This window comes from Cydia splendana, chromosome 4 (assembly GCF_910591565.1).
Source record: "Cydia splendana chromosome 4, ilCydSple1.2, whole genome shotgun sequence".
In the NCBI taxonomy this organism is placed as follows: Eukaryota; Metazoa; Arthropoda; class Insecta; order Lepidoptera; family Tortricidae; genus Cydia; species Cydia splendana.
In genome coordinates, this window is record NC_085963.1 from 7303555 (window position 1) to 7330951 (window position 27397).

The 27397-nt window shown below is 36.2% G+C and overlaps 1 protein-coding gene across 1 annotated transcript; it reads left to right on the forward strand.

Annotated features, from left to right (window-relative positions):
- LOC134789768 (voltage-dependent calcium channel subunit alpha-2/delta-3-like) lies at window positions 1-26734 on the forward strand. The gene is made up of 19 exons (XM_063760411.1): window positions 1-630; window positions 2922-3003; window positions 4253-4363; window positions 6263-6563; window positions 6644-7194; window positions 7563-7788; window positions 7898-8034; window positions 9456-9494; window positions 9866-10000; window positions 12610-12684; window positions 12896-13077; window positions 22861-23064; window positions 23358-23506; window positions 23663-23942; window positions 24145-24457; window positions 24830-25063; window positions 25459-25555; window positions 25648-26051; window positions 26564-26734. The coding sequence occupies exons 1-19, from the start codon at window positions 545-547 to the stop codon at window positions 26669-26671; spliced, it is 3714 nt and encodes a 1237-aa protein (XP_063616481.1). The 5' UTR covers window positions 1-544; the 3' UTR covers window positions 26672-26734.
- The last annotated feature ends 663 nt before the right edge of the window (window positions 26735-27397 follow it).

Genomic DNA, 27397 nt, shown 5'->3' on the forward strand with positions numbered 1-27397 from the left:
ATCACTTCGAAAAAGCCCAAAAGCGTGGAAACGAGTGGACGGGCGAGTTTGCCCGACCCAGTTCGTGTTCGCTCGATGCCGCGCGCCGCGCCGCCCGCCCGGCCGAGAATAGACGCAGCACGTGCGTCCGCCGCGACACACGCGTCGCGCCGGGCCGCCACCGACACCGCATCGGCGGCAAAAACTCAACAATAACATAAGCAACCGCGTTGTGATCTCTTGTGACTACCGACTATCAATGCAGTGTACCAAGCTTCTAAGTGTCAGCAGCAAAGTTTAGCAAACTTACTATAACTTGCTATAACCTAGAGAAATTTACGTGCCGCTATTGTACCTAATCATGCTCGTTATCACAGTGAAAGCTTACCTATAATAGAGATATATTTTCTGTTATAAATAGAGCGTTGTATTTTAGCGTAGCGTTGTAGTGGTCGTGATGGTATTAGCCTTTTGAACAAAATACTGTAACAAAGTGCCTTAAAGCTGAACAGTTTGAGCTTGTGTATATGTAAAGTGTGAGGTGCGCAAGAGTGACTCACCGACGATGCGTGGCCTAAGCTTGGCTTTTTGCGCGTTGCTGATGATCCTTCGGGAAGCAACGCCGGCGAGGAGATCAGAAAGATCCAACACGTAAGAAAGTGCACCACCAACTAATTGTTTTGATTTTTTAAACTAGGTTACCTATTTTAAAATGTCGAAGGTCGAGCCTAGAAATCTAATAAGAATAGGCTTCCGCCAGATGGTTAATTTCGCGACTGCAATTTACAGTTCACACCTCCGCAGATTCGTTTTACGAGAACTGTCTTAGTAGTTGATAAACACTGTACAGTCGACGTCAAAGATATGTTCACACTTTTGCACCTTAAGACGAAACAGGAGCTGAGTTTTAAATATTTTAGGTAAATATACCCGTCTCGCTAACGGAAGCGGCACCTAAAAGTAGTGCGATAAGGACAAGGCGAAAAATCCTGCGTAAAAATCTCAAAAATCGAGGTTTCGTACTCCTCTGTTTCCTCCTCCAAAACTTAACCAATCGTAACCAAATTTGGAAATCTAAATGATTATGAAATTATCTGTGTCGGACCGTTTTGCTTTTTTGGCTAATTGATATCAGTTTTGAATGCCACGCCTCTCATTGCGGCATAGTCAATTAGGCCATTTTGGCCATTTTTGAAGGGCTCTAGCGCCTTAAAAAACAAAAATATCAAAAAAAGCAAAACGGTCCGACACAGATATAGACAATATTAATCTGTGTTGAAAAAATCATTGCTCTAGCTTCAAAAACCACGGAGGAAAACGAGGAGTACGTTTGTATGGAGAAATGACCACTCCTGTTGGCTCTTAACTCATAAGGCGAAAAATGTGAACATATATTTGACGTCGACTGTACCTAATATAGGTTGAAAAAAAACAACATGTACAATTGTACATATTAATATAACATGCCCAATAATCATATTTTTGGACTGGGATACTACATTCATTTTACTCATTTATGAGTAATGTAATTTTAGTAATATGTCCTAACATATTACTTATAAATTCTTTTCTTGGCAAATAATCTTACAGGAAGACTTTTTCTATTTTAGCAGTTCATTATTTTTGCTTTATTCCACTTTTTTTTTAATAGTATATAAAGGCTACTAAAGTAAATAGCTGCATAATAGAGAAATACAAACTAAAGAATTAACCCTTTTGTTGGCAATGTATCCAAGATAAGTACATAATTGACACCTTCTTTTTCAACTACTTGAACTGACTTTTTTTTTAATTTGTCAAAAAAAGGGGTTAAGGTTACATTCAGATTACGACCGCAGCAAAATTTCAGTGCTACTGCTGCAGCGGTAAACAGGCATTGTCACTGTCGATCTCCTTGATAAAATGCGTGACGAATGGAACGTTCTATTTGCGACAGCAATGTGCAACAGTAACGCAATTTAACAAGAAACTTTACAATGACATCGCCCCTTTCCTGCAGCTGCAACGCAACACCAGCAATTTTTGCACCAATTTCGATGGCTAAACTTCCAATGTAATCTTTTAAGTCGGCGCACCTCTCGACAGTCTGACCTTAATATTTATATTTGACTTTATTAGGTTATTGCTCCTAACCGTAATTCGAATTAATTTAAAATGGAATGCTAGCATGCTACATTAATACATTACAAATAGGCTATGTACACACAAAGGGCTTCCTCTACTGTAATGCTACGACGCCGTAGCAGAGCTGCTTCCACTACACACGTCGACGGCCTGCCGTTGTGCGTAGCTAAGTGTTTCCTAATAAGTACTTACGTATTACGTAAGTACTTACGTATTACGTATTACGTAAGTACTTATTAGGCACTATATCTACACCAAATTATGTAAAAATATTTTCCAAAATGTCAATATCCAGAAAGGAAAATGGGGTCTACGTCTGTATCGAGAAACGTTCTTAAATATTAAAATTATTATAATATTTTCTTTTTATCCGGAGGTCTTGGATTAAAATCCTTGCTCGTACCAATGAGTTTTTCGGAACTTATGTACGAAATATCATTTGATATTTACCACTAGCTTTTCGGTGAAGGAAAACATCGTGAGGAAACCTGCATACACCTACGAAGAAATTCAAAGGTGTATGTGAAGTCCCCAATCCGCATTGGGCTAACGTGGGGACTATAGCCAAAGCCCTGTCGCGCATGAGAGGAGGCCTGTGCCCAGCAGTGGGACGTATATAGGCTGAAATTATTTTAAATTATTTTATTTATTTTCTTTTTACATTTTAGTTGTAAAATAATCAGCGTCATCAGTTATACTATATCTACAGAGGAGCAGGCATACTCGTACTTCGTTTTCTTTTGGGTCAGAGTCAATTTTCGTCATTAAGATCGTAATTCCACTTTCATTGCCCAATAATACGGTCATTTTCTTTTCAGAGTTAAAGCATGGGCTGACCGGCTTGGCGAAGAAATATGGGAACTAAATGAAGCCTTGACAAAAGCTCAACAAATAAAAGCTGTGAGTATTTCATCGTTTTTCAACAATCATATACGTAAGTAATTTATTTATGCTAAATGTCACGGAATATCGTTATAGCAAAAACTAAACTTAACTTAGTAAGGTATTACTTTGTATAACGCTCACTGTTATTGGTTTTTCACTTCTCCATTTTCCGGGTCACAAAGGGTCTGTCTGACTTGCCAGGGGCGCCGCTTGCGTAATGACTATTAGCTTCCGAGAACTTTCTTCTAAATTGCTCAAATGCATTTGGGTATCACAGTTAATTATGTCACTACCGTAAAATGGGGTTACTTTGATTCAAGGGGTAACATTGATCTTAGATTTTTGAGGAATAGGGAGTTGATTTTTGAAAGCGAACTTAATCATTTTATGATGTGGTTCGCATTTTTAACAGATACATGATGAAACCATTCAGCTACGATTTCAAAAGGAAATTCACTAAAAGAGTTTAAAAAATCGATGATCAATGTTACCCCACGAATCAAAGTAACCCCATTTTACAGTAGACTTATATCGACCGGGACATTGACCGTGATTACCTTTTGTATTATTTTCGAGCTCCCGATATTTCGACGCAGTTAAATATTACATCTTGTTCACGAGTACGCGTAACGGGTTACCCGTGAACAATATGCATGTATGTAACTGATTCGAAATGACAGTTACATTCAGATACCTGTACGGTTACCATCAGTTTGTCACTGACATAAACGCCGTCGAGAACGTAATTTACTTTCTATACATCCCGTTTGCACTAATATGCGAGTGCGAGCGAGATGTATAGAAAGTAAATTACGTTCTCGACGGCGTTTATGTCAGTGACAAACTGATGGTAACCGTACTGAAATCATGTTTACAAAATCACTTTAAAGGCAGCAGTCATCAATTAGGCATTCATTTCATATGCTGCTACTAAGTATTCTAAATAATATGTGGTAATCAATTTAACCTTTGAAGAATGCTAAATATTTGTATCCATTACAAAAAATGTTATAATAACTTTAACAAATGTCTGTTAAGACGACAAGGCTTTCACTCACTTCAATTTTTAGTCGCTATTGGCGATATGTTTCGGGTCAAACGTGGCCAAAGCTGGAAACCCTGGGTGGCTCCACTTCTTAAATAGGTACATATTAGGAACACAAAGATACCAAAGGTTCAGAAAAGGCCGTATTTGGCCTTTATATGTCGTGTGCAATTGCAACTATTAATAATTGCTAGAGTATAATACAAAACTTTGTTACAGGAATACCAGAAAATGAACGCGAGCGTAAGAAGGAAAGATGGTATGTCAATATTAGAATCTTCACTAACATCTGTCAGAATGATGCTAACGAAGAAAATCAACGCAGTTAAGGTAATCAATGAATTACTAATGAATCATCCATTACTTCTGGAGCAATATTAAAATTAAAAAAACAACGGGTTGCACTCCGGGAGTGCCGACAGAAGTGAAAACTCTGTCCAAAATGTCTACTAGTCCAAAATGTATGCAGCACTATCTATGTATAATTGACCCATCCTCCTTTCCATTGAAAAACTTTAGTTCCGAAATTGCTGGCCAGTGAGCTTAAATTTGTAGCGTTAATTGTTTAAAATTCGAATAGAAATTGTAAAGTTACCTTGCAGACCTCGCATCTAAATATATTTGGTCATGATATTTTGAGTTTTATTCACCAGTACTAGAGTTCACTTTTATTAGCGATTTCATCAAGATGTAGCTTTATTGAATTATATTTGAGTGATATAAAGTTAGAATGTAACTGTGAGATCCTCGTATTTCAGCCCGTACAAGATTAGAACATTGAGTAAAAGTCCAGTTTTAAATAATTGACCTGATTATGATACGTTATGACTAAAGTTCTTTGGTGAATAACATTGTCCGTGACACATGACGTCAGCGTTACGTTACGCGTTACGCTGAATCGAGTTCATCATTTTTTCCCCACCTTCAAAAGTGCTCAGCGCCGCTAAAGAAGTTTTCACTTCAAAAAGATTTATGTATTTAATGGATAAAACGTTGAAGGGGACATAAGGTTAGATAGTGTAAGAAAAACTATGGGGCAAGAGAAACACTTGTAGGTAAAATAACCAGTTAGTAGAGATACTTAAAGATATTGAAAACGAAATTAAATGATAGGTAATACTAAAAATAAAACTTATGCATATCTAAATAAAAATTACTTAATACTCGTACGTAGTCAACTAGGAAGGAAACTCGTATAGTTTCGCCATGTCCGTCTGTTCGTCCGCAGCTTTGCTCCGTGATCGTTAGCGCTAGAAAGCTGAAATTTGGCATGGATTATAAATCAGTTACGCCGACAAAAGTCGTAAAATATGAACTAGAAAAAAAAAGTTTTTGACGTGAAAACTTCTTTAGCGGCGCTGAGCACTTTTTGAGGTGGGGAAAAAATGATAAACTCGATTCAGCGTAACGCGTAACGTAACGCTGACGTCATGTGTCACGGACAATGTTATTCACCAAAGAACTTTAGTCATAACGTATCATAATCAGGTCAATTATTTAAAACTGGATTTTTATATTAAGCAATAAAGCTCAATGTTCTAATCTTGTACGGGCTGAAATACGAGGATCTCACAGTTACATTCTAACTTTATATCACTCAAATATAATTCAATAAAGCTACATCTTGATTAAATCGCTAATAAAAGTGAACTCTAGTACTGGTGAATAAAACTCAAAATATTGACCAAATATATTTAGATGCGAGGTCTGCAAGGTAACTTTACAATTTCTATTCGAATTTTAAACAATTAACGCTACAAATTTAAGCTCACTGGCCAGCAATTTCGGAACTAAAGTTTTTCAATAGAAAGGAGGATGGGTCAATTATACATAGATAGTGCTGCAGACATTTTGGACTAGTCATTGAGTTTTCACTTCTGTCGGCACTCCCGGAGTGCAATCCGTTGTTTTTTTTAGGATATCTCCCCTGCACGACAAGTTTTTTTTTTGCTTCTACCCTTTAGTGTGGGATGTCGTTTGATAGACCTTTCAAATAGAATATATTATGGGTCTTCAAGGACCATTTTTTAATAAACATACTATTTTATTAATATTGTGTTCTACTTGAAAAAAAAATGTGTGTGATAAAAATTCAATTTCAATTAAATAAAAAATGCTTTAGCTTGGCATACTCGAACCAGTCCGAAAGAAAATAATAATAAATAACAATTATCCTATTATTCATATTGTATAATATAAAAATAATATATTAGTAAAATTTTATTTCAGTGTATCCACGCGACGGCTATCGAGTTAGCGAAAAAATTTAAGGAGGAATACAACGGGACGGCAGATGATGAGTTTGAGTACTGCTCCGCTAAATATTCAGTCTTTATGGAACTGAATGAATTTGGAAATGATACAGTTGTGATCCCGACTAAAGAAGACCCGGAAAAAATACCAAAATTTACTATTGCAATGAAACATTTTTATGAAAATGTAACTGTAGACCGTGATTCTCACTTTTACAACATACGAGTAAATACTGACAAAAGCTGCGTCCATGTTCCTACCAATATATTTTTCCGAGGTAAACATTATAACGAATTGATATTTTCCTATAACAAATTATATTATTTTGCGTTAATAATCAATCTGGTTCTGTTACAGAGGAGGAACCAAGAAAAGCCATACTTTGGACAAAGGATCTCAATGACATATTTACTAAAAATTACAATGCCGACCCGTCTTTGACGTGGCAATATTTTGGCAGTTCCCATGGTGTCCTGCGCTTTTTCCCTGCAATGCGCTGGAACCAGATGGATACTGACATCTATGACTGCCGCGTGCAGTCGTGGTACATCGAGGCCGCCACCTGCTCCAAAGACATGATCATTCTTTTTGACGTCTCAGGTTCTATGACCGGATTCAAGAACTATGTAGCGAGAACAACTTTGAAGTCATTGTTGGATACCTTGTCTAACAATGACTATGTTAACGTGTATTATTTCAAAAATGTTACCGGTCAAGTGATGAATTGTTCTCAAGTAAATTCAAATTCATCACAAGAGTTCTCAGTAGTTCAGGCCACAAAGGAAAACATAGGAACAATATTAGAAATCCTAACACCGACGGAGGACGGTAAAAAACATAAGATAGAATTGGACGGCTACGCCAATCTAACTGAAGCTTATATAAAAGCTTTTACCACGTTGAGGGCCGTAAGTAGCATTGCATTTAAATAATTTAGAGACCACCACCAGAAGAAAACGCCACTCTTCTTTACTCTGCACCACTTCACCGCATTTGGTTGCTTCGAGTGTGGTCACATCTCTTAGACTATTATTACTCCAGCGCCCTATTTTCATTACCTGCCGTCTAAAGCAAGCTATTGCTTGCTTTAGACGGCAGGTAATGAAAATAGGGAGGTAAAATATTACCTACCTATTTTTTGTACGAATTGGTCCCAGAATTAAAATTTCTTTACAGATTTTCATCTCCACCATATATTCATGCTATCTTCCGTCTTAGACAGTATCCGAGGATGAAGATACTGAGTGGCTTAAATAGATGTACCTTTCAATTACAGAGAAGAGAAGAAACCAATTGTAATGTGGCGAGTATTGGAGGATGTAACCAAATGATCATGTTGATCACAGATTACGTTTCAGGAAATTTTTCTGATATTTTTGAGCAATACAATAGAGAGGTGGTTAATGGCAAAACGTACACACCTGTTAGAGTATTCACGTATCTCATTGGAAAAGAAGTGTCCAACGTCGATGAAATAAAATCAATGGCTTGTAATAATAGAGGTAAGCTAGGGTAAATTACAATGTTCTCTTTAAAATCAGGAATTTATTCATCAAGAGGTCGAACAGGAGTTTTCTAACGGTATAACTGATATATGTATGCTTCTGGCAGGTACTTTCGACCACATTCACTCAGTGGAAGAAGTCCAGCAACAAGTGCTAAAGTACATCAACGTGATCGCTAAACCAATGATATTGAACGGTACAAAACCTCCTCCTACCTGGACTCATGCCAGTATGGACAAGACGGTCAGTTTATATCGCAATAAATTTAAAATAACATTTTTCAACCGACTTCCTTCACTTTTCTTCAGAGTGGTTTTTCATAAAAACCACTTTCGTAGTTTCGGTATAAATTGTTCTTTTTGTAATAAGTAGTGTATCGTTCCAACTAGGAGCGTACGAATAACTGATTTTGAGGTTTATTCCCTCATATTCCTTGGAATGCGGTAACTGGAAGTCGGTTATTAAACTTGTTACCTTTTATTAACTTTTAAATTTAGCGTTTTATATGAGATTATAAACTGGTACTGTTATTTATTCAGGAGGTCGATGAAAGATACAATCTAGTTTATAACCAATGGCCTTTGAAGTTCTTTGTCGGGTTCATTATCTGACTGAAGGTGTAAGTATCACTGATTTGTTGAGTTTAACTCTATTTGTGATTATGTGTGAAGAATGGGTACCTACCCCTAAAGAGGTATAGATTTATCCTTTTTAAGGAAAGTATCCGAGATTAAAAACTTATTACAAGTTATGACTATTATCAAACACAATCATTTATAGTTGTTATCAACTCAACCTTTTCAGAAACGACCCTCTACCGGTTTTTCTAACAAATGATATGGCAGTGAACTATTTTGTCCCACATAAGTGAAATCCCGTACTGACCATTTGCCCAAAAAGGAATACTGTCCCGTCCTATTGTGTCAACCTATTTTTTTTTCGAACTGTGACGCTAAATGGAGGTAGTTACCAGATATTAGTCTATTAGTGAATGGATAAAAACATACCTAATTAGTCTTGTCCTTATTAACATTATTTGTATTTTACTTCGTTCCGTCACTTCCGTCCGTTAACTTTATATTACGTAAATGTAAAATACAAAGGTGAAGTAAATTTTTGACCGTTATCAAAATTTATTAGTAACAAAAATCGACCATTCAATCATTCAGTCAGCAAACAAATATTTTATCCTTAATAAATAAAAAATATCTAGTTAAAAACTGTTTTTCATTATTTTTATCTCAGATTATTTAAACAGCAGCAATTTAACGTGTCTAAATAACCAACTGGGCAACAAAATTGTTATTTTATTTTATTAGAAAGATTTTACTTCCAATAATATCAGCAGAGAAAGCAAGCTTATTGGAAGTGATAATTTTCAAATGACACATTTTAAATATTGAATTTAATATTTTATTGCTGACCAACATTTGACCGACCCCTTCGAGCGCTTACCATGCATATTATACCTACATAAAATATAAAAATAATCGCTGAACGATCAGACCAATCATTATCTTATACTAAAACATACAGATTCGCATCTCCATACAAACAAAGTTAGACAATTAATGTCGTCCTGCGGGATTAACATTCCTTTAGCGTGAACCCTCCCCCGTTCATTTCAGTGGACTCAGAACTAAAGTTAATATTTACGTTTACAGAGAACAAAGGATTGGGATGTGAGCCCCGATGTCTCAAGTGTAAGTATATTTTAGTTGAGTTGGCGCCCAATGCTTCCAATGATCGGGTTTGGTCGTCGGCCTACTGACAGCGACCATTAGGGTGTAGTCTATCGTCAAAATCATCACAGAAGACATAATGTAAAACTTTAAAAATAAAATCATTAAATTGCACCATTGTTTCGTTGTAATTAAACGATATCCTGTTTTCATGTTTTATCAGACTACCATGTAAAATAAATATTTATTTTGCTAGCTTTATTTTATTATCTTTTATGTTATTCCAGTTATTACCCATTGGAAACTCGGAAAAAAACAAAGTTATTAAATTTAGTTGATAAGTGTGCATAAAATTCAGACAAAATGAAATAAAAATTATTGTTTAATTACAGCCGGACGAGGATAAACTGGTGACTTCTGTGGCGATCCCTGCATTCATCGAAGGCGACGTTAACGCCACACTACTCGGAGTGGCTGGCACCGACGTTCCCATCGACAGTATCGCTAAACTGGCAAAACCCCATCAGGTAACGCTACAGAAATGATAATAGGTACTGACAGAAGCACCTTGTTGCATTACAGGGCTCGGAAACCGTTTTCGTTCATTCACCCGGGAACGGAAAGGGTTTCGTTACCTACCGTTCGTGGTTACCGGTTTAAGGTGGTTCGCCTAGGTTACTCAAAACTTAACTCTCGCTAGATGGCACCACTTTTGCAAAATTTCAGGTTTTATTTTTTTGTGAAATGGTCATGGTATTTGTATACTTAAAAGTATGTTTCGCGCACTCTTTAAATAAATATTGAATTATTAAAATAAACATTGAATACTTCATTGTGCAAAAACCACCTTTTTAATTCGACGGAGTGTTGCTGTCACGCTTTTTCCTACTATTACTCACACATGCAAACAGTGTTTCCGTGATCCTTGTAGTAGACAATTTCACACAACGTAAGTATGTTGCAATAGCGTAACGGTATGTTCGTGGAAATACGTGCAAGAGGATTGGGGTTCAAGACTGGTGCGAGTAGGTAATTTCTTTTTGTTTATTTTAGTCTTTTTGTGTTATCTTACCTTTAAACGAGCAATTATTATATATATATTTTTATTTATATATTTGGATGATATCAGAAACGGCTCTAACGATTTCAATGAAATTTGCTATAAGGGGTTGGATCTCTTAGCTAGGTCTGATCTGTGAGAAAACGCGCATTTTTGAGTTTTTATGTTTTCTAAGCTTTGGTCGGTCTCCCAGATATTCAATCTCTTCTTCCTCGCGTGGGGTCCGCTTGGCATCTAATCCCAGAATTGGCATGGGCACTAGTTTTTACGAAAGCGACTGCCCTGACCTTCCAACCCAGAGAGTTAACTTATTGGGATTAGTCCAGTTTCCTCACATTGTTTTCTTTCACCGAAAAATAGGTATCGGTATATAAATAGGTTTCGGTAAATAGGTATCAAATGATATTTCGTACCAAATATCATTGGTACGAGCTGGGGTTAGAACCCGCGACCTCCGGATTGCAAGTCGCACGCGCTTTCCGCTAGGCCACCACCGCTCCCCCAGATATTCAGTATTAGTTGGTATTAGGGTATGTGCGGAAAGAGAAGAGTCGTAGAATGTATGGGCTCCCCTACATTTCAAGACTCTTCTCTTTGCGCACAGACTCTATCAATAAATTACTTTATCAACGTTTTCAAAAAAAATATTCAATACCTGATTTTCACAGCTTTTAGGGTTCCGTACCCAAAGGGTAAAACGGGACCCTATTACTAAGACTCCGCTGTCCGTCCGTCCGTCCGTCTGTATGTCACCAGGCTGTATCTCACGAACCGTGATAGCTAGACAGTTGAAATTTTTACAGATGATGTATTTCTGTTGCCGCTATTTACAACAAATACTAAAAACAGAATAAAATAAAGATTTAAGTGGGGCTCCCATACAACAAACGTGATTTTTGACCGAAGTTAAGCAACGTCGGGCGGGGTCAGTACTTGGATGGGTGACCCTTTTTTATAGATAATGGTACGGAACCCGTCGTTTGCGAGTCCGACTCGCACTTGGCCGGTTTTACCTAAAATAAAATGAAAACATTTATTTAAGTATTTTTTTTATTTTGAATTCAAGTACAAGTACATTTTTTTCATATTTGTTATCCGTAGTAGTCCCTGTACCTGAAAGAAATATAATATCATGAATCATGATAGGAAAAAATCTCTGATGGAATAGGAAGAAAGATGATGCAACAATATGGATTCTAATAATGTTATAATCGAGTTATAATTTACTTACTTGGTAGTAACTGTAATTGTGTTCTTCATTCATGGACAAAAAATCCATTATTTTCAACCACAGGAAATATTATACATTTCTTTTTTATTGCAGTGAGGATGTCCTGATTGTAAAAATCAAAGAGATTAGGTAGAGTACAATTTCTAATTATCTTTGTAAAAAATAAACAAATACGCGTAGTCATTCGCTTTTTGAAAATAAGAAAAATTAAATAAACATATAAAAAAAAACAATAAGAAATTTAGGTGTAAAAAAATTACAAAAAGTTATATCCCAGCATACAATGCTGGGGATCGAACCGGGAACTTTCCGATTGAAAGCAAAAAAGCGACTGTTTGCAAAACACGCCATGATAGTTCTTAGCTAAGCTGACGAATTTCGGGTACTTATTCTCGCTTCAGTCAATTAAGTACCTGTCAACAAAATTGCACTAAACATGACGGCACTCCAAATTCGCGCCGTGGTCAGCCCGGCAACGTCGGAAATAGTATGGCAACGTCGCAAATGTATCTGTACACGACATTTGTGACACACACATACGTAAAATTGATGAAAATTTAACTATGATTATTGCATGATTTCTGTATGAAACATTGTTTTCCTATTAATTTCGCGCAAACGAATATTCGAAAGTAGATAAATGCGAAAATATTTATGTACTAATAGTGTGTAGTGACTTAATGCAATGCGATTGAATTTTGTATGAAAATCGAACCACCTTAATACGAGTAACTATTTTATTGTACCTATTGAGATTTATGAATTGTATTGAGATGACAACTATCACCTTACCCAAGCTGTCTTCGTAAAATTGCAGAAAATATTAAAATGTGTTTCTTTTTCAGCTTGGCGTCAACGGTTACTCGTTCATAGTTAGTAATAACGGATATTTACTCCTTCATCCACTTCTTATAACTTCGGTAAGTTTCTGACGATTCTCATTCTCAATTTGAAATTCAGAATATTTTAACTTTCAAAGAGATACCTACATAATAATGTAGTAGGTAGGTATTTAATTATTTTTTTATAGAATGCCCTGAACTTACAAACTGTCTAGGAGTAACAGCCTGAACAAATTTCCCATAACAGTTTTTTTGTTTAAATTTCTCAGTACTCAACATGTAATTTCAGATCAATGGAGAGCTCCAAGTGAACTACAACAGTGTCGACTTCGTGGAAGTGGAGCAGGTGGACGATGGGAAGGATGCGCGCGAACTGGGCGACAAAATCCAGTGGCTGCGCCAGAACCTCACCGAGGCGAAGCGTGGCAACATGACCGAAGTTGAGGTGTTGTTCCACTACGATGACATGAGGTGCGAACTATGTTTTTAACATCATTGCGTCTGACAAGGTTATTTTTTTTCATATCTCATGCTCTGAAAGTGGGTCGTTGTTGTTCTAAAAGGTGCGCAGAAAGTGATACGTTTATGCTCTAGCGCAGAAAAGTGGTGTACTCCTCTGCGTCCCCGTCCCACGAACAACTGGGTGGAAACAAAATGGAAAAATAGTGTCTTTATTTCCTCGCCTGTAACAATTGGTATTTGTTTAATTTTACTAATCCCACGTTGATCCTTTTTTTATAAAAAACGATGAAAGTAAATTGTTACAAACAAATTATTCTTAATTTCTTTCGTTGAATTCTATTTACTCGATTTCATAAGACTCGAACCAAAAGGAATACACCAAAAATATTTTTTGAAACCTTACACTTCATGCGTAAATGAGCAAAGGCAGAATCTTATACAGCCACAGTTAAACGTTTGTACGATATTAAATTGGTTTTTAAAGTTATTTAGCACTATATTCATAAAAATAAAATAAAATACAAGATAAAAAATTCTTATATTATTAATTACATTGTTATTTAATATTTAAAATACTTTTATTATGTTATTGCGTGGTGCGGCGTACCAAGGTCGCGGTGCGGTCCGGTAGTCTGTGGCGGCTTTTATTTTTTTTTTAGAACGAAAAAGTATAAAATTAAAAAGTATGAGGCAATCCCGCTGATTTTCACACTATAATGAACAAATCATTTTAAAATTACTGCAGTTTGTTAAAAAATGTGTGTTTTCGTAAATATTGCAATCTGAATGATTTTCGCTAGAGTTTATTAATCTTCACACATGTAAAGTCTCCGATTGCAAGTAAGTCCTAAGGAAAAATCTGGACGTAGAACGAGAACGGAGGGCTCTGCCGGTTAGGGCAAACATGATTTCCCGTAGGTTTGCGCGATGTACAAGGGAGGTAAAACTTACCTTATTTAAAACGTACTGTACTTCCCTGTATACGTGCAGCCTATGGAGGTTCTATACCCAGCGGGCCTACGGGGCCCTCCGGATCCAATACAACAACGCGTTCCGGGTATTGATGGGGCTGCCTCGTTTCTGCAGCGCATCAGGGATGTTCGCAGAAGCACGCGTGGACTGCTTTTATGCGACTATGCGCAAACGATGCACATCCCTGGTGCGCCGGGTGCGGGCCAGCCCCAATAGACCAGCGGTGGAACAAAAATGGGTTCTGATAACATTAAAGTTTTTTCTTTTTTGATATGTTATTGCATGCATGTTAAATAACATTTATGTAAAATATTAGAAAATTATAGGTGGAGCGTTCGGCCATATTTAAATATTTCAATTTTGCTAAATAACTATGTAAATATAAAATTAAAGTTACAAAAAACTGTAACATGTTCAATAACACTTTAATTTATTCACAATATTCGGTTTTTAGAAATCTGGAACAGCTGCTTTCTGGTGAACGTAAAAACACGAATTACTTTGTGAATAAAGAATTAAAGTAGCTGATATTGTAAAATTACGATATTATCTATCAACTTAGTATACTTGTAAAAAGTTAGAAATGTAGACAATGTGCTTGTCTAGATATTGATTTCTGGTTAAGCAGTATAGCCAATATTGAATTAAAGTTTGTAGAGTTAATATTACACGGTCATAATAAAGATCTTAGTTCCCACACAAAATATTAGAAATATAAAATCACGGCGACACTAAATACTGATACGTAAGTATGCATTCCGCGCTTATATTGAGTTACATTTCAAACGCGCGGCGTTTTCGCGCGCCGCGCTGTGCGCCGTGGCAGGAGGCAGCGATCGACGGTGGCGGGCTAGCGATTAGCGCGGTGCCCGTAAAAAATACGCAAAACGTTTATAAAATTATTATCAATGGTAAATAGTTATATTGTTAATAGTAGGTACACAATGGAAACTTACCTACACTTATTTATTTCTATATGTACTAGGGATTGCCCGCGGTTTGGTTTACGTAGAATTCGTTATCGTGTTAAGTATAGAAATAATAGATACATTTGAAAATTATTTTAGGTGCATTGTCATACAGATAACCACCCTTGTTAAAGTATTCTTCAAATTCAATAGACAGGTGTCATTTCAATATAATTTTGCGTAATTTGGCGCTTTTAGGTTATAAATGACTAGCGACATATATTTTTTGTTTAAGAGCGATATCCGATATATATATCTCCGATAATATTTACTTTATCATTTAAATCAATTTCAAACTAACGTTATTCAATATTTATCATTTTAAAGTCAATTTTACCAACCAACTGAGCTTTACGAGTATACCTACGGAAACAACTCAAAATTTGCATCAAATTAAATGCCACTCTTCTTATCCGTTTCGAACAATCAAGAGGGCCTTTACGAGCTGATGTAGTGAAAATTTTATTTAACCCTCGTCCCTTGAAACCTTCAATATTGGTTCAGTATTGGGTATCAATATTAGCACGATTAATCAACAAATTTTCCCCTTGTAAAACAAATAAATAAGGTAGGTGAGGTGCAGGCATATGAGGCCCGGCGGGTAACAAGGCCCAGCATTCAAAAATAGCAGTTGCTCCCTATTATTCTGAATTTGTACTTGTTGCTAAGAAGATCCACTGTCAGTGCAGGCAAAAAGGTCCAGTCCCGGGCCTTATTGAACGTATGAGATGAAATAATAGATTAAAATATTTTAAGATAATTTTGAATATTTTTAATCTTTCATTAATAAGGCCGATTTGAAGAAACTTCTATGAAATTATGACTTATAAATAACACCTTCACTGCGTGGGCTGTCCAAATCGCTGCAAACTTTTCTTGGTCTAACTCTAATAATTTTTCACTTGCTTTATTGACCTAAAGACGTTTTAAAGAATCAAAAATTCTAATAACATTTAGAGACTTATACTTTTTAAAGGCAGTAACTACTTACTTATATAGGTAACTTTTTTTATTAATACATAGGTAGTTATTTACGATAGAAGTGCGAAAAATAGAAATTTTGCAACGAATGACGAATTTTAAAACACGGCCAAAGGGATTGTTTTAATGTGCTTATTATAGCACCGGTGTCGTAATGTAGCACCAGGGCCCTATTTCACCAACGTGACAGGTGCGACAATTCGACAAGTCTCATTGTTGCTGACGTCACAGGCATCCATGGGCTACGGTTATAGCTTACCATTGGACGGGCCTTATTCCTGTTTGTCACTATCATTGTATTATTTAAAAAAAAACTTTATTATATCGGCAAAAAACAGGTATCTTTCTTGTGATGTTTATGATGACAATTGACACAAGATTTCAAAGAACTTTCGGTAATTCTTGACAGTAAATGAGTTCTGTGTCGGAATTTCGTGACAGCTGTCGTATTTCTTGTGACAATTGTCCAAGTCCCAGCCCCCCCTTTGCTACAGTCCAACCCGAAAGGCACCTTAGGTCGGCGCTTACGTCATTATTACCGGCGCCCCAATACTAATGCGGTGCTACGCGACGTAAGCGCCGACCGCCATATTCAACGTGGTTTGTCACATAGTACCCTGTAAAGGTATGATTCCAGGGACAAAAAATATGTTATAACGTTATCCAGCGTATAATGGAATTCATAAAAGTTTTTCTTTATAATTACTACAAGTAAATTTGTTCATATTTGCATATTATTAAAAAGGTAAATGAAAAGTAATTGAGTAATTTAATTACTAATTAATGTAATCACAATTGCAAATTACACAGAAAAATTAATTACATGTAATTAAATTTTATGTAATTAAATTACAAACATTTTAATAACATGTAAATAAATTAGTAATTAAATTACACGAGTAATTAATTACGCCCAACACTGGTTGGTGGCAAACAACCACACCGCTCGTCTGATGGTAAGCGGTTACCGTAGCCTATAAAGGCCTGTGACGTCAGTAACAGTGATGTCGACAAATGTCGCACCTGTCACGTTGGTGAAATAGGGCCCAGATGTACGGTAAAAATCATGTTAAAAGATAATACTAACTGTTACGAATAAATATTTATACTGTAAAAAATTATCCCTCCAAAAACATTTTCATGTAAAATGTTGCTAAGACGAAACCATAAGCCTAAGTCTCGCACTGTTAAAAAGTTATCAGATCTCTTGTCGAGCCAAGCTTCAAACTCTACAAGCCCCTTCACTAACTCTACATCTTAGTCAAAATATGTGGCTTGGCTGTTTTGCTACCGCCACATGGGCATAAGGTGAAAAACTTATTATAATCATTATTTTTAGGGTTCCGTACCTCAAAAGGAATAAAACTGAACCCTTATAGGATCACTCGTGTGTCTGGCTGTCCGTCTGTCACAGCCAATTTGCTCCGAAACTACTGGACTAATAAGTTGAAATTTGTCTATAACCCAAAGACATACATGTAAAGTAAATATGTAATATAAATTTAAATAAAGGGGTCACTTTTGAGATGAATGATAAATAGAAGAAAAAAAACTATATCTTTGTTATATATCAAATGAAGGGGCTCATTTTAGAATTAGAATCTCAAATATATTTTTTTCATAATTTTAAAATAAATATTTTAGAAGCTATTTAAGAAAACAGGCAAAAAATTTACATTACCCTTATCTCCGAAACTACTGGGTCTTTTTATTATGAAAAAAATACACATATTAGCTCTTTACCTATAGATGACAGGAAAACCTATTAGAAATGTGGAGCTAAGCGTGAGCAGGCCTATGGAACTCTATGCGCGAGCTCGGATTAATACCTACGAATCTGCTCCCGTTCACGGTAGAAAAGCAAGCCAGTTGGTTGCCACACGCGCTCACGTACGCACGTCACCGCGCGCCGCACTGTCAATTTTTACGATAGTTACACGTACGGCGGGATTCGGGAAATGAATTAGAGATGCACTAGATAAGAAATAGTAAAGATATGTGACGTTCCACGGCAAAAGGTACCATTGCCCCGACTGAATATTGGAGTGGCGATAATAGTAAGCGGAAGCGCCAGCCGCCATAAGGTACCTTTTGCCGTGGAACGTCACATATCTTTACTATTTCATATCTAGTGAATGTCTAACGGCGCGATATCTTGAAGTTCGAATCGCGCGGGTAGTAGGTACCTACCTACTATTGAATTTCTTTAATTAAACATGTAATGTTTAATATGTGTGACAAATGTATAGATTTAGATATCTATCTATTTGAAATAGGTAGTAAATTTTTAATTTATTTTGGTAAATGTTTATTTTAACGACAGTAAGTTTACACCGGAAAGTGCCTACTCATTTTTGCTCTGGTTAACTTATAATTAATTACCTTTATTCATGGGGTTTCTATTATTTTTCTTTACTATGTAACATTAATCTCTATCTGGTTTTAAATTACAAGAAGTTTTAAAACTAATTCTTGCTGGGATTATTGCGCGGTTTATAAAACGGCGTAAACACTGCGGTTACTGCAGGGACATGTGATCTTTTAAAATGACTATTTCGCAAACACTAAAGCATAATCGGAATATTAGGTATAATTTAAGATTTAGCTTTCCTTTTATTTCACTCCTCTGTTTAACTGGGTATTTATTTATCATTTCTAAGCGTCAGCAACCCTAGCGTTGTGCCGGTGCGCGCGGTGCGGGGAGCGGCGCGTTGAAGGTCACTCCATTGTATTTTTGTGTAGGTATCAAAACGGTAGGTATTTGTGTTTTGTTTGAGAGATAAGTATCTGTTCGTAAGAACTATTGTATAATCTGTGGCGTGAGTCGGACTTAAGTACTTAGTTTTTGATCCGATCCCTACGGGTTTTTAAAAGACATTTTACTCACTTTTCACTAAAAAAACATATTGTTAAAAATTGTGTAATGTACGGAACCCTTGGAACGCGAGTCCGACTTGCACTTGGGCGGTTTTTTTATTATACATACAATAGTTTTTGTAGAAACGAAACGGCCGAGCCACATACTTTGACTAAGGTGTAGAGCTAGTGAAGTTAGGGCTTGTAGAGTTAGAAGCTTGGCAAGAGATCTGATAACTTTTTGACAGTGCGAGCCTTATGGTTTCGTCTGGGCAACATTTTACATCAAAATGTTTTGGTGGGATTTCACTTCTTTTTGTAAGTTGCTTATGACAATCTTCCATCCCCTAATTTAAAGGGTTGGGGGTGATTTACTATTAAAAATCCTGAAATAAGTATCTGGGGGCATCTGTTACATAATGTACTTCTTACTGATTCCCCATATAAACCCTTCACCCCGTAAGGGTAAACTTTGGGGTTGAAATCTGCCTTCACCCCGTAAGGGTAAACTTTGAGGTTGAAATCTATTCTATATCCTTCCCTATAACAATACCTATCTACATACCAAATTTCAACTAAATCGGTTCAGCGATTATTGATTCCCCATACAAGATTAAACCCCCTCATCATCCCCTTAGGGATTAAAAAATTCAAGTTTTTGAATTTATTTGTTGTTTGTGTACTAAAACTATCTTACATATCAAATTTCAGCTTCTTAGAGGACTTCAGGAAGTACCCTAAAGGTATTGATAATCATCAAGTGAGTGAGTCAGTGACGAAATCGAAGTTTTTAGATATGAATAAAATCTAAAGTATAAGAGCTATGCAATTGATATGCTTAATAAGTCCAAGAACTTTGTTTATCTAGTATAATCCAACCCCAAGTTATGAGGGTTCCAAAAAACGACGAAGCGCTTCGAGAAAAGGTAGATAGTGCCCTTGCGCTTTGCTCGTCTTGGCGGGGGCACTGCCGTGCCCCCAGATGTTAAAACATAATAATAATAAAGATTTATGTTTAGTGACTTTAGTTACCTACTATTTTCGCGTAAACTAGACAATTTTTATATCTTTAGTTAATAAGGCCCAAAAGAATTATTTTTAACTTATTATAAATATCCTCTTGTTGTGAAGTACCAAATATTGTTATTTGTATATGTATAACTCTTAAGTTAAAAACAATAAAATCTGTTATTGTCTATTGTCAAAATGATTATTTTTTGCGGGATTAAGTAATACCCTGCTAGTGTTCAATAAGGCCCACAATAGGACTTTTATAAAAGGTATATTTTCCAAGAGTATCGTAATATTTTTATAACTATTTTGGTATAATGAAGAAACTTCAATAAATAAGATACCTATTTGAGTGAGTTTTTCATACTTAATATCCTGTTTATTAAAAAAAAACATTTTAATTTAAGGTGGGCCGTATATAGGCATATACGGCCGACACGGAATATACAATAAGGTGAGGTCACTTACCTTATTGTATATTCAATATGTATACGTGTAATATTGAGCAGTTGGTTTATAATATACATAATATGATATTGACGTTGAATATGACAGGACATGACAATAGGAACCAGAAATAGGTATAGTCAGTCAAACCAATTTGTCAGTAAATAAAAACAAAAAACTATATTCATCCTTTTCTTTTGGGTGCTAGTACTAGTGTAAGTCAAAGATAGTATGATGATTCTCTCTATGTTTGAAATGAGACAGTCCTTTGACAAACTATGGTAAAAAATAGTTGTGAATATCATGTACATTTTTATTACAATTTCGAAATTCAAATGTTCTTCCTAATCAACTCGGCCACTAAACTATAGATGGTCAAGCAAATCTTGTCAGTAGAAAAAGGCGCGAAATTCAAATTTTCTTTGAGACGATATCCCTTCGACCCTACATTTTTCAATTTTGCCGCCTTTTTCTACTGACAAGATCTGCTTGACCAAGTATAACTGATAACTTGGTATCCGATCCGCTAACTCGGCGAATGAATCGCCAATTCGCCAACTCTCCGAGCCGAGTCAACGCTATCACACTGCTACTAAGGCCATTCAAAAATAAACCTTAATTCGAGAGCCCGAAGGTTCTTATATGACAAACAATACATTATGACTTAAAACTTTATGGGAAACAAAGGGACCCCTTTCATTTCACGTAATGTCCGCATCTAATTTATATATGTCCACAGTAAACAAACAAATGAATGATAAGAAAAGATAGACAATGCTGTGAGCGGGAGGTGGGGCGAGGCGAGGGGCGAGGTATAGGTAGGCTCTCGGGCGCCGCGCCGGCGACACTGCCGGACCAGCGCGGCGTATGTATGAATTTCGCGCCTTTTTAAATATATTTTACTATTACAATGCAAGCTACACACCGAAATTTCTTATTTTCCATAATATGGCTGCGTATATTATTTTATAGTAATAGACTTATTTTTACAGACTCTAATTCAATATTAGATATTATAGGACAAAAAACGCATATTAATTCTAAAGCATATATCTTATTCTTCTAAATTTTTAGCTTGCCTATTAACTTAAGAATTTAGATATGTTGTTGTGGATTTATTAAACTTTAATTCAATATCGACAAAATAATAAGCTAATTTGTAGTTTGACTAAGAAGCACGTTAAAAAAATTTCTAATAATTTTACATTATAAAGCGTCATACATATTATAAACGATGGAAATTAAACATTGCACTTTAATTCAATATTAAAAAATCATTACTAAAAATATATAAATACCTAATTTATATCTAACGCTCGTTCTAACTTTTCGTCATATTTTACAAATATGCTTAAAAATATGTCCCATGTCAGATAAGTATCACTTTTTCATCTTTAGAATTATCAAAACTTTTAGTGCAAAAATCCGGTCCCACTATTGGTCTACAACCCTATCCTGTGTGTGATAGCGGACAGACTTGACTGCCCGTATATGAGACACTGCTGCGAAATGCATGTTTCCAGCAGTGTATATATATTGTAATAGTTAATTAGGTACTAACATTAGGAACGTAAGTCTACTAACAAATCTGTATGAGTCCATAGTTGCTCGAAATAAATATTTTTCATTTCATTTTCATTTCATTTCAAAAAAATCATGGCCGTAGGTATATTGGGTACTTCAATTACTGATTTTGCGAAATTGCCTTGTCTTGTTTGGTTTCCTCGCATTCGATATGAAAAGTAGAGTGTTTAACTCGGGTGAAAGGCACCATTTCCGTCTCGGACTATTGGCGCTCTCACTGCGTTCGAGCGCCAAACTACCTCGACAGAAATGGGTGCCTTTCAACCCTTGGTTAACAATCTACTATAACACACTCGGTGCTGAGTATGTAGCGGGAGCTGGGAACTGCTAAAGCGCGTGTAAAGGAGCCCACAGATTACTAGTTCGCCGGACGATATCAGCCTGTCAGTTGTTCGGAACCGTCACTTTTTGCGTCTAACTGACAGGCTGATATATCGTTCGGCAAACTGGTAATCTGTGGGCCCCTTAAGGCGTGTTTGCAACATTTGTAGACAATACACCTGTGACTTTAAGTTAATTTTGGCGAAACATTTTTATTTTTTGCCAATTTCCAAGCTTTTATTTAGTTGTGGTTTCACCTGTCCCGTTGTCTGAAGGTGTGTAATTAAATCTTGCAAGTTAAATTTGACCCACTTGCCGGTTTCCGATTATGTAAGTCGGGTGATAAAGCAATATTATGGTACCATCGAGCTGATCTGATGATGGAGACAAGAGGTGGCCATAGAAACTCTGAGATAAAACAACGCAACCTAGTTGTGTTTGGGGTTTTTGGAATTGTCTCGATGAGTATTACTTTTTTGTGGAAAGAAAAGTAGGTACAGTCTGGAATAAAAGTATGTACCAAAAATGAATTTATTGACTAAAACTTATTTTTGATTGATTGTATCATCATTGGGTACCTTCAAAAAATTCATTACTAACTACATCATTTTCCTATCACCATTTAGTAATAATAACTTGAATGATATTTCAGGAGGATAGCGCGCGTCAAACACGACTACTTCTTCAACGAACTGGAGGGCACACCTTTCTCAATGGGCATCTCCCTTCCAGAGGGTTACGGAGACACGGAGCTCATCCTGAAAGACAACCCTCTTGAAGCCACACAAGGACAAGACCTCATAGGAATCAATGTCACCCAATTCTTCAATTACAGCTACAGAATACACCCTGATTGGTAAAAACATTTGAAAAACAATATCTATCTCTTCATCTAGAACCTCCTCCTTTGGAAGTCGGTTAAAAATGTAGTCTATATCATTTGAGCTGCAATACATAACACAAGAATATTCTGATATACCTATAATAGGTTATTACCTATTATACCACATGCTTCATCTAAATCGAATATACTGTTCAATCATATAATCATAATCGAGAAAAAAGTAGGGTAGATGTAGTAGGGATTAGTCGATTAGGTACTAATGTTAAATTTATTATACTACATAACAAATATTTACACTGTTTCAGGGTTTATTGCAAATATCATTATTTGGAAGGTCATGAATCAGAAACCCCTGAAATTGAAATATGGAAGTTCTTAGTAAGGATTTCAAAGAACGATCTTAACATTTCAAAAACCCAGTATAAGATTGAATCGCAAGCTTTCTCAGTTGACTGTAAGTAAATCAATGCTTATTGTGTATCAATGTGATCTATCATGTTTTTGTATCTACCGTCGTGATCGCTATTTTATTTACTAATTACATTTCGGAAAAAATCTACGACCGAAAACTTATGTTAAATCATGTACAACCCATGCTTTATTTTTCCAGCGCACTGTGGAGACAAGAGAGAAATACTCGATAAAGATGATTATTATTGTAACGAAGATTTAGTAAAGCAGTTAGTGTTTGACGCGAAGCTATCGGCTCCATACTTCAAAGACTGGGAAGACCACAGCGAACGCGAAGCTTGGCTAGCAGATAAATACAATGTCAGCGTGCGATTCATTATGACATCCAGTGGTCTCACAAGGTGGCATTATCTGAACGATGACGACAAAAACGAAGTCGTAAATGAGCAAGGCGAGAGGAGCAAAATATATGATGGGAAGTAAGTAGATATATCCCAATAATTGTTTACTTGTAAAATCGTTTTTATCTAAGATAAATATACCTAAGTTTTTTTATTTGTCTTATCAAATAACTAAGACTACGTAAACAAAGTTGACTTTTAAGGGTGTTAAATACTTAATACACTAAACGTGAAACTGACAATCGTTAGGCACAATTCAAATCCCACTTTCTTGTTTCAGTATCTTTGGAGATGATTACCGCACCGGAATAGAAACGACGCCATATAAAGCGGCGGTACTCCAGCGCAACCAGACTAAACTCTACAACCGGGAGTCCCTTGTCGTGGCGACTCGTTTACCAATACTAGACCAGTCTATTAAGGACCGGCCTTCTGTCAAGAACGATGATGGCGACATTACGATCACCGCCAGCTACGCCATTTTCTATAAGGACAAGGGAATTGACACTCCTGCTTCCGTTGTGGGCTTCCAGTTCTCTTATAAACATTTTTGGCAAAGCTTTTCAGAGATTACCAAATCAGTGGGTGGTAAGGTGAGTTACTTGTACAAATACATATACCTATAAATAAGGAAAAAATCCTTTCTAACCCCATTTGGCATCACATTATTATATTTATTCTCATTTATTCGATATTATTTTATAAAATATAATTATAAAAACAACGTTTGCAAGCTAGGTAGTGTATATTTAACTTAAACTTATCTATTTAACCATTTAACGCATACGCCGCTCTATGCTAGTTAGGTATGAATAGCACAACTCGAAAATAAAAACATTGTAAAAGAATAATTTCCATAGCTGGCGGGCGTTTTGTTATTGATTATGGATAATCTGCGTGAGCCGTTGTGGTGTGTTGACTACGTACAGATTCAAATAAAAACGTATATATTTTTTCATTTCCAGAGTTTATCATGCGACGGTATCGACCATGATTGCTACGTCATAGATAGTTCAGGTTACGTGGTGCTATCGAATAATTCGGATGAGGTTGGGCAGTTCTTTGGCGAAATCCATCCTTTGGTGCTGCAGTCGTTCATCGATAAACAAATTTTCGAGCACGTTGAAGTATTCAACTATCAAGCGTTGTGTCCAAACTCAATACTTCCTAAACCTAGCAGCTCATGGGGTCTTATAACGGTAGGACGATTACCATCAGTGAATATTAATATTTATATACCTACTTTTAAATTTGATATTGTACGGGATTTGGTTTTGATAAGTTTTATGAAATTGTTTTTGTTTTAAACAAATCGAATAATACAGAAGCAGAATAAATCTATCATTACATAATTTCATTATTTCTGATGTTAATTCGAATATTTGTGAAAATACTTGGTATTATGCAAACAATTATTATATCATCGTTACCATATTCATAATCACTGTATATGTCCCGTTACAATTTACAAAGCAAACCTGAAAAATATTTTAGATTATTAGCCGCTTCTGTATGTATAAAATTAAGTACCTATGCTCCCAAGTGTTCATTAATTAAACTGTATAGTGTGCTAATATCTATTCTATCGTTCCAGCCATTCACTTTACTCAAATGGATATTAACCGAATTTTTAATATTATTGGGTGACTTTTATAACTGGAATCAATATGTCTACGGAATGCCCGAGGACTGTAAGTAACTAAAACAAAAAAACTTACATTACCTATCACAAAACCAGGTTGTCTAGTGCCTAACCTAATAAAATCGTAATTATTATTTTTAGTTGCACAAAGCACAACACCACTTCCAGAAACAGTGAATAATGAGACAGTTCAAGCTGTAGACGAAGACGAAGAAACATTTTCTTGCGATCATCGCATCAGACTGTACATAATGAACCAAACGCATTTCTTGAAGACAGCTGAAGATCACCCAGTTACATACGAGGAGACCCGAGGGGAGTGTCACCCTCCTTATTGGGCTTCGTACGTTCGGTATACCAATTTGATGATAGTGGTGGTGGAGAAAATGGGACTTTTTGAGTTTAATGTGAATTGCGAAAAGCCGCCGACGACGAAACCGGTGCCCACGAACAACTCGATATACAGTCGGGAGCCGTGCCATAAGTTAGAATTGGGCAAGCTTCCGCGGCGCCGGTTGGAAGGCTGCTTTACTTTTCACGAGAAGGTAAAGTGTTAAAGTGTAAAATATTTTAATATTTGAAGGGTTCTAACAGGATCACTTGAGTGTCTGTCATAGTAAATTTGCTCCGAAACTACTGGACTGGGTTGAAATTTGGTACACATAATGTAATTCTGAAATGTAACGTTAATAAATATTTTTTAAACTTGGCGGCAATTAGAGGGCTTTTAACCTAAAGTTGGGGAACCATAGGACAACAATATTAATGTACTGATTTATACAGAAACTAAATTGGATTTTTAGAGATCACAATTCCCCTAATGAGGGCGCCACTGGACGGTCGATTCAGTCTTAAAGGGGCCCACTGATTAACAGTCCGCCGGACGGCATCGGCCTGTCAGTTGTTCGGAACTGTCAAAATTTTGTTCTAACTGACAGGCCGATACCGTCCGGCGGACTGTTAATCAGTGGGCCCCTTTATATAAAAATTATCAGTTGACAGTGTGGATGATGGTATATAAACTTAAACGCCCAATTCGCATTTTCTTTTGTTACAGGAAGCGAACGCATCAACATGCAGTTTGGCCGCCTTGGACTTGGCCGCGCCGAGAATCGTAGCTGTCGCTACGTTGCTGGCTGCCCTCGTGCCCATGATGCTTTGCTAATAATCAACTTGTTTGAGATTTGCACCTTTGTTACTAGCGCAAATAAATGTTGTTGCATTATCATTCCCTATTCATTACCTTGTAATCTTACTATTCGTGAAAAAAAAATATTAAACACCCAAAATGTACTTTTCATATCTCATGCTCTGAAAGTGGGTCGTTGTTGTTCTAAAAGGTGCGTAGAAAGTGATACGTTTATGCTCTAGCGCAGAAAAGTGGTGTACTCCTCTGCGTCCCCGTCCCACGAACAACTGGGTGGAAACAAAATGGAAAAATAGTGTCTTTATTTCCTCGCCTGGAACAATTGGTAATTGTTTAATTTTACTAATCCCACGTTGATCCTTTTTTTATAAAAAATGATGTAAGTATAAATTGTTAAAAACAAATTATTCTTGATTTCTTTCGTTGAATTCTATTTACTCGATTTCATAAGGCGGGAACCAAAAGGAATACACCAAAAATATTTTTTTAAACCTTACACTTGCGTAAATGAGCAAAGGCAGAATCTTTTACAGCCACAGTTAAACGTGTGTACGATATTAAATTGGGTTTTAAAGTTTTTTAGCACTATATTCATGAAAATAAAATAAACACAAGATAAAAATTTCTTATATTATTAATGAAATTGTTATTTAATATTTAAAATACTTTTAGTACGTTATTACGTGGTGCGGCGCACCAACGTTGCGGTGCGGTCCGGTAGTCTGTTGCGGCTTTTAGAACGAA

Excerpts from the sequence above, each read along its gene's own strand:
- LOC134789768 (XM_063760411.1), top strand. The coding sequence starts at position 545 with ATGCGTGGCCTAAGCTTGGCTTTTTGCGCGTTGCTGATGATCCTTCGG. Across the intron at positions 10,001-12,609 it reads AACTGGCAAAACCCCATCAG|CTTGGCGTCAACGGTTACTC; the intron begins GTAACGCTACAG and ends TTTCTTTTTCAG. Across the intron at positions 25,556-25,647 it reads CTACGGAATGCCCGAGGACT|TTGCACAAAGCACAACACCA; the intron begins GTAAGTAACTAA and ends TATTATTTTTAG.